This window comes from Elephantulus edwardii, unplaced genomic scaffold (assembly GCF_000299155.1).
Source record: "Elephantulus edwardii isolate Elephantulus edwardi_28Jun2011 unplaced genomic scaffold, EleEdw1.0 scaffold00070, whole genome shotgun sequence".
NCBI lineage: Eukaryota > Metazoa > Chordata > Mammalia > Macroscelidea > Macroscelididae > Elephantulus > Elephantulus edwardii.
The window spans coordinates 11,130,934-11,137,865 of record NW_006399820.1 but is presented as its reverse complement, the minus strand read 5'-3'; the positions used below and the strand labels follow the sequence as shown (position 1 = coordinate 11,137,865).

The 6,932-nt window shown below is 44.8% G+C and overlaps 1 protein-coding gene across 1 annotated transcript; it reads left to right on the top strand.

Annotated features, from left to right (window-relative positions):
- The first annotated feature begins 2,754 nt into the window (after positions 1-2,754).
- Positions 2,755-5,972, top strand: LOC102869986 (DNA-binding protein inhibitor ID-4-like). The gene is made up of 3 exons (XM_006888661.1): positions 2,755-3,504; positions 3,858-3,916; positions 4,482-5,972. The coding sequence occupies exons 1-2, from the start codon at positions 3,064-3,066 to the stop codon at positions 3,900-3,902; spliced, it is 486 nt and encodes a 161-aa protein (XP_006888723.1). The 5' UTR covers positions 2,755-3,063; the 3' UTR covers positions 3,903-3,916; positions 4,482-5,972.
- Positions 5,973-6,932: the final 960 nt, after the last annotated feature.

Below are 6,932 nucleotides of genomic sequence, written 5' to 3'. Positions count from 1 at the left end.
TTGTTGAACAGGTAGTCGTCTTCCAAACTTTCTTTCACAGTTTGGTGAGCATGTCCAGGGCTGCATCTTTATTTGAAACATGTCAATTGGTATCCCATTAATTCTTGGACCCTTATATTTGCCAACACTTTCCGTGCAGCTTGAACTTCTTCCTTTATCCACATTGGCTCTGATCATTTGTTATTCCCTGAAGTATTTCAGCATTGGCCAAACATTTTTTTTTAAATTTTGCACTGGTTTACTTGCAAAGTTTATGAAATTCATAAGACATTGTTTTTCAAACTGGATCTTTCCCCTTTCCTTTATCCATCTCTCATAGGATCACACAATTTGATAGGTGGTAATGAGTCCATCTATAAAACCATGCAAGTGTCTATGAAGAAAAGATCATAAATTTTTTGTTGTTGTTTTTTTGCATAGCTCCTGTTGACTCATGGGTTAAAAATGCAGGATTATACTCCTTATTTCGATTATATAATTTTGCATGGGGTAGGATCATACACTTGCTGGATGTTCTTGATCCTCACTGTCCTCATTAATTTAGCTTTTCTCACTCTAAGTCAACCATATGGAGCATCTCCAACACCACCTGTGGCATGTGGCATCTGCCACACCCAGGACATTTAGGAAAGACCAAAAGAGGGGAAAAGGATTCTTCCATCACTTAATTGTGTCTCAAAAACTAACATTTAAACTTAACTATAAAAAGTACAGGTGTGAAATGTGAATGTGTTGGTAAATTTTGTCAGAAACAAATCTTAGGTTTTCTCCAGTAAAGAGAAAAACCAATGAAACCGAAGGTCTAGCCATACATAAAAACAATTATCATCTGGGCTTCAAGATGTTAGCTTATACCCACTAACCTCTCTAGCTTTTAAAATTAGCAGTATTCTCTTTGTATGCATTTATTTAAATTAAGAGTATATAAAACTACACCTGCATTTAGAAGACAGAGGGTTTTGCTTCCAAAAATGTATCTGTCGACCAGCTACATATGCACTTAAATAAATGATAACACCAGTTGTTTGCAAACAGTTGTTAGAGGCATGCATTAAGGATGAGGGGAGAGGAGGGTTATTACATTTACCCGTGAAACCAGCATTAAATAGTTGCTTCTCATTTCATCAGGAAAAAGGGTTGTGCTCTGGGGAAATTGTATCGCAATAGTCATGAAGCTCTTGTATGACTAAATAGAATACCTTGCCTGCTGCAGGTATTTCAGATGAAGTGAAAGGAATGTTTCTTTACAGGGGATAAGTAGGAAGAGATGAGATCTTGATCTGATTCTATCTCGCATGAAAATGAAGGCACCAATCAATGTCAGTCATGCCTACAAATGATAAAAATTCTCAGTTTAATTAATCTCCTAGAGCGTTTGAAAGTGGGTGGTTAGCAGGGTGAAGGCGCTCAAAACGCCTGAATCTATTGTCTGTGAGGTTTTCAAGCTCATTTTTTTACTTGAAGGGCTCTTTCCCACCCCTCCGCTTGAAGGGTACACACACAAGACAGGACCAAAGTTCACTGTCCAATTTTGTATTGAACCCTTAAAGGACAGCTTTTCCATTCGAAATCTAGTGTGAAAAAAATGTTCTTAATTAACAGAATGTTCTGCAGGGTGGGAACCAAACATAACTCTAGGAACTGGAACGTGAATTTGAATGCTTTTGTTACAAAAGGAGTCTCGACACTACATTGCACGTAAAGCCACGTACCGTAGACTAATACGGGAATTGGTACGTTAATGGCCTAAATTAACTTACAGGTATTAATTTTACATAAAACAGATCAGTATTATATATCCTGTGGAATTTTAAACACTTTTCCCATGCATTTTTAATATTACGTGCTCTAATTTCATGTGCAAGGTGATGATATTTTTTGAGCCCACCTTTGCATTTTCATGGGTAAAATAAAAAACTTACATTTTGTTCTATTAATATGTCTTTTCATCATAACCCTGCGTTAGGCATTCTTTGCCTCTTTTGCTAAGTTCTAGCATTTATAAAGAAAGAAAGGCTCCACATTTTATTCCATTCCATCATTATGGTTTCGTCAATTGTGAAAAAGTGGAAAATGAAACCGGGCGAGGGAGTGGGGAGATACAGAACTGAACGAACATGCCTTCTTGAACAGCGTCCTTCTTGAGGCACTAGCATCCCAGGGACTGGAGTGATGGGTGATGAAGGATTCCTGGGCGCCAGGATACCATGGTAGGATGTTCTCAAGAGGAGCTAAGTGCTCCTTCCAGGGCCTAGGCTGGGACAGAGCTAATTCTAGGCGCACATTCCCGCAGTTCTTCGCAGGAACTTTTCCCTCTCTTTCCCCCTCCCTTGGGCATACACCAGTCTGGCCGCAATCCCACCCAGCGCTTTTCTCAGAGCTCCAGCCCTGGCTTCTCAGAACCCCAACCTACAGTCTTGACGGACTGGAGTGTCCTTCCCATTGGCCCGAACGTCATTCCCTGAGGTGGCACCGCCAGCCTGATTGGCTAGCCACTCCCGACCCCCCGCCCGCCTTCCACTAGAGTTGCCCAGCTCTCCGAACCCCCGTCGGCCCCGCGCGGAGTCCCCGCCCCCGCCTCCTCCCCCTGCACACCCCGCCCCCGCTCAGCCGGCCTGGGCTTGCGCTGCGGCGCGGCTGGCTGGCTGGCCCCGCCCCTGAGGCGCGCGGCACTATAAATACAGCTGCGCGTTAGGCTGGGCTCGAGCCGGGTGGCGGAGGCGCGGCCAGGCATTAGTAGCAAGAACCTGGCAGTCGGGCTATAGTGTGAGCTCCAAAGGGAGTGACTAGCGAATCCGGGTAGGCTGCTTTCTTTTCCCAGTGCTTTTTAAAAATTTTTCTTGCTATTTGACCAGGACTGGGTGTCACCCACTGAACAGAAAGCCCCTCGCAAAACCCGGAGCGACCCTCCCATCAATTGTTGGGCGCAGGAGCATCGCGGTGTCCCAGCGCGCCGGGCCGAAGGCAAGCGGAGCCGAGCCAGTCGTGGGCAGGGACCCCAGCTTCCCTGCTTCCCTCGTTCGTGCAGGCGGGTCTGCTCTCGCAGGGCGCAGGACGCGCGAGATGAAGGCTGTGAGCCCCGTGCGCCCCTCGGGCCGGAAGGCGCCGTCGGGCTGCGGTGGCGGGGAGCTGGCGCTGCGCTGCCTGGCTGAGCACGGCCACAGCCTGGGCGGCTCGGCGGCTGCAGCCGCGGCTGCGGCGGCCGCTCGTTGCAAGGCGGCCGAGGCGGCAGCCGACGAACCGGCGCTGTGCCTGCAGTGTGATATGAACGACTGCTACAGCCGCCTGCGGAGGCTGGTGCCCACCATCCCGCCCAACAAGAAAGTCAGCAAAGTGGAGATCCTGCAGCATGTTATCGACTACATCCTGGACCTGCAGCTGGCGCTTGAGACGCACCCTGCTCTGCTGAGGCAGCCTCCGCCGCCGGCACCACCACACCACCCGGCTGGGACCTGTCCGTCCGTGCCACCGCGGACCCCGCTCACGGCGCTCAACACGGACCCGGTGAGGGGCTGGGTGGGGGCCGGGAGGGCCGTGCAGGATGGCAGAGCGAGGGCATTCCTCCGATTTAGGGCCACCGAGAATGACAGCCACCCCCATCTCCTGCGGGCGCTCAGCACCACTAGTCCTGCTGGGCGAGTGCAGGTCGCGGAGAACAGCGGGGCGGGACTCGGGCTGTCAAGTGCAGCATGTGCCCGAGGGTCTGTGCGCCCTGTGGGCACCCGGGTTGCAGACTGGGGTGTGGTGGGCGGGTGTGCGCTTGCTTCTCCCAGAGCAGTCCACCAGAGCAGTCCGCGCCAGCCCGGGTGCCTGCTGTGCTAACCTTTCCCTCCCTTGGTGTTCGCTTGCTGTTGCAGGCCGGCTCGGTGAACAAGCAGGGCGACAGCATTCTGTGCCGCTGAGCAGCGCTGTCCAGGTGAGCGCGCGTTTCCCCCTTCTCTGGTGGCTGGTCACCAGAGATGCCAGTCTACCGGGGCTTCCGGTGACAGGCCACCCTGATGTTCTTCTGCCGCCCCCCCCCCCCAGCATTTCTGAAGGCACATTTTCAAAGACACAAGCCTCACCACCCACTCGTCCTCACTAGTTTCTCCTACCACCCATCGAACCAGCACTTCGCCTCAGTAACTCAAGATGGGGAGGGTCTTATTCTAAGTGTCCTTCCCTTTCCCTGTGACCAGCGGGGTCCTGCACCCCTTCTAGAAATAAGGCAGCCTCTTGAGCCTGGACACTGTCCCGCTGTCCACGAAAGCAGTTTTAACACTCACAAAGAGGGATGCGGGTAAAACCCGTGCGTGAGTCCCCTCTCCAGGGGACCCGCAGCTGCCTGCTTAGAGCCCGACTGGGCCTCGGGGCTGCGGGTGTTGTCTGACCTGGTTTGTTTTGGGTTGTTGATCAAGCATGTCTTAAGTTTAGTCGGTGGCGCCAGTTAGTCTGCAGCGGGGAAGGTTCACACACCCCCTCTATTCATTCCTCTTCCACAGGTGTGCGGCCGCCTGAGCCCGAGCCAGGAGCTCTAGAGAGGGAGGGGGAAGAGCAGAAGTTAGAAGAAGAGCCACCGGAGGAAAAGGAGAAAAACATCAGCAACCCATAGAAACATTTTCATTCTCCATTCCAGGAGGGCGAGAGAGGAAAGGAAAACAAAACTTTCACCCCTTTTTTTTTGCACGTTCATAAACATTCTGCATAGATCTTCTGTTTTGTCTCTTCATTTTATAGCCGCTGTGAATTGTACATTCCTATGTGGTTTTTTTTTTTTTTTTGGAGGTGCAGTTAAACTTTAAGCCTATGTGTGACAGGACTGAGAAATAAATAGAAGATCAAGAGCAAATTCGACTTTAGAAGCCTACTTTGTGACCAAGGAGCTCAATTTTTGTTTCGAAGCTTTACTAATATACCAGAGCATTGTAGATAATCCTTTCTTGACATCTATTGTTTAAAATAGATGATTATAACGGGGCAGGGAACTTTCTTTTCCTTGCAAGAATGTTACATATTGTATAGATAACTGAGTGACATTTCATACCATGTATATATAGAGAGATGTTCTATAAGTGTGAGAAAAGTATATGCTTTAATAGACTACTGTAATTATAAAATATTTTTAATTAAATATTTTTTGTAAATATTATATGTGTGTTTTTATTTTTAATCTTTGGGAATATTTTTTTTTTAAAAATTATTTTTCAGCTCATTTGCAGAGCTCTCGGTATCTTGAATGTCTTTGCTGTTTGGCTTGGTTTTTAATTTGTTTTTGTTTTGCCCAGTGTTGTAGAATCAGAAGTCACAGCTAGCGCTAGTGGTCCTGCATGACTGTATGAGATGTTTAATCACAAAATAAACTTGTTCTGAGTCCATTCAAATGTGTTTTTTTTAACCTAGATTGAAATATCTGTATTTGGAGCATTCGTGTTGAAATACACTTTTATCTGTTTTTAGTACAGGGTTTTATAGTGTTATACATAAAGAGTGTTTGTTTTTTTAAAAGAAGTCAGAATGGATTCTGAATGATTTTGTAGATGAGATAGGGATCCTTAAAGAGTTTATGAAATCTGTTTATCAAGGTGAAAAAAAATCCTTATCACTCTTCATTTTACGCTAAAGCTTAATGTCACTGAGTTTCATGTCTGTACAGATTATTTAAACCATAGAAATAAAAACTGTTCTCTGCTTGTTACCAAAGGGCAAACTTGAAAAAGAGCACTTACTGCTTTCCTTCCTCCAAAGAATATTAATAGGCAACTGTGGGAGAAAAAAACAAATTAAGAGGCATAATGGCAAAATTTTCAAGCAGGGATAAAAGTCGATCTTCAAACACTAAGTAGACCAAAAATTCTGATGATCACATCTAGATTATTTTTTTATAAAAATGATTTTCACTATAGCTATGTGAGTTACTGCGAAGCTACTGTTCAATCTCTTGTGATGTGTAACTTTTACATGTGAATATTAAAGTAGATTTTATCTGTCTTGTACTGTGATTTCTGGTCTCTTTTCTTGAAAATTTTACTTTTCATTCTTAAGATTTCCTTGTAAGGATGATGATAATTTTGGGGTAACAGCAGATAGATCAGGGTTTGTGAACATTAGGCACTTAATGTGATCAGTACTTTATATACCAGTTAGAATATTAAGAGGGAGACAGAATTAAGTAGGATTTAATTGGATGCTTTGTAAATAGTCAACTATGTGTGTAACATGGTCTGTTTGATATTAAAAAGAAAAAGATTTGTTTCCGATTACATAAGAATAAAAGTATAATAGACCCAAGGGATTTTTATGAGACCAACATCAAATATTTATGAAACGTGGTTTTTAGTAGTTGATATGGCAATGTCTCAACAGATTGGAACAAAGTTAATACTAGGAAGTCCAAATGAACCAAAAGATTTATTAAAAAATAAAATCCGTCTCATTTCTAACATTGTGTTTTCCCTTCAGCCCTGACATTTTACTGGTCTTGGGCACTTTCAGAATTTGATGTATTTCCTGGTGAGCTTGAGAAAGTCAAAAGAACTACTTGTTAAGATGAAGTTTATTTTTTATCTTATTCATTCTTGTCACATCAAGAGGAAAACACTATAACACTGTTGGAATTCCAAATCTGAAGAATTCTTGCTATTGCATTCTTTGTTAATAAAAGGGGGACAATTCTGCCTTTTTATTTCGTGGTTTCATTTCAGTAGGAAGTGTGTCACATGTACACTGTTAGTCTGAGTGAAGCATCTGTCACTGTTGACTGCTGAACCCTGCCTAAGCCCCTGGGCACATTTAAAACTTAGACTGGTGGATGATGATCCTTAAAACAAGCAGATAAATGTTTCTGAGGATAGATTTTTTTTTCCCCTCCTTTGTTGCATTTATATTTTGGCATGAAAAGCTACCAAAGGAAAGGAAAGTATTATCAGATGCAGCCTCTTGGAGAGTTGGCATTT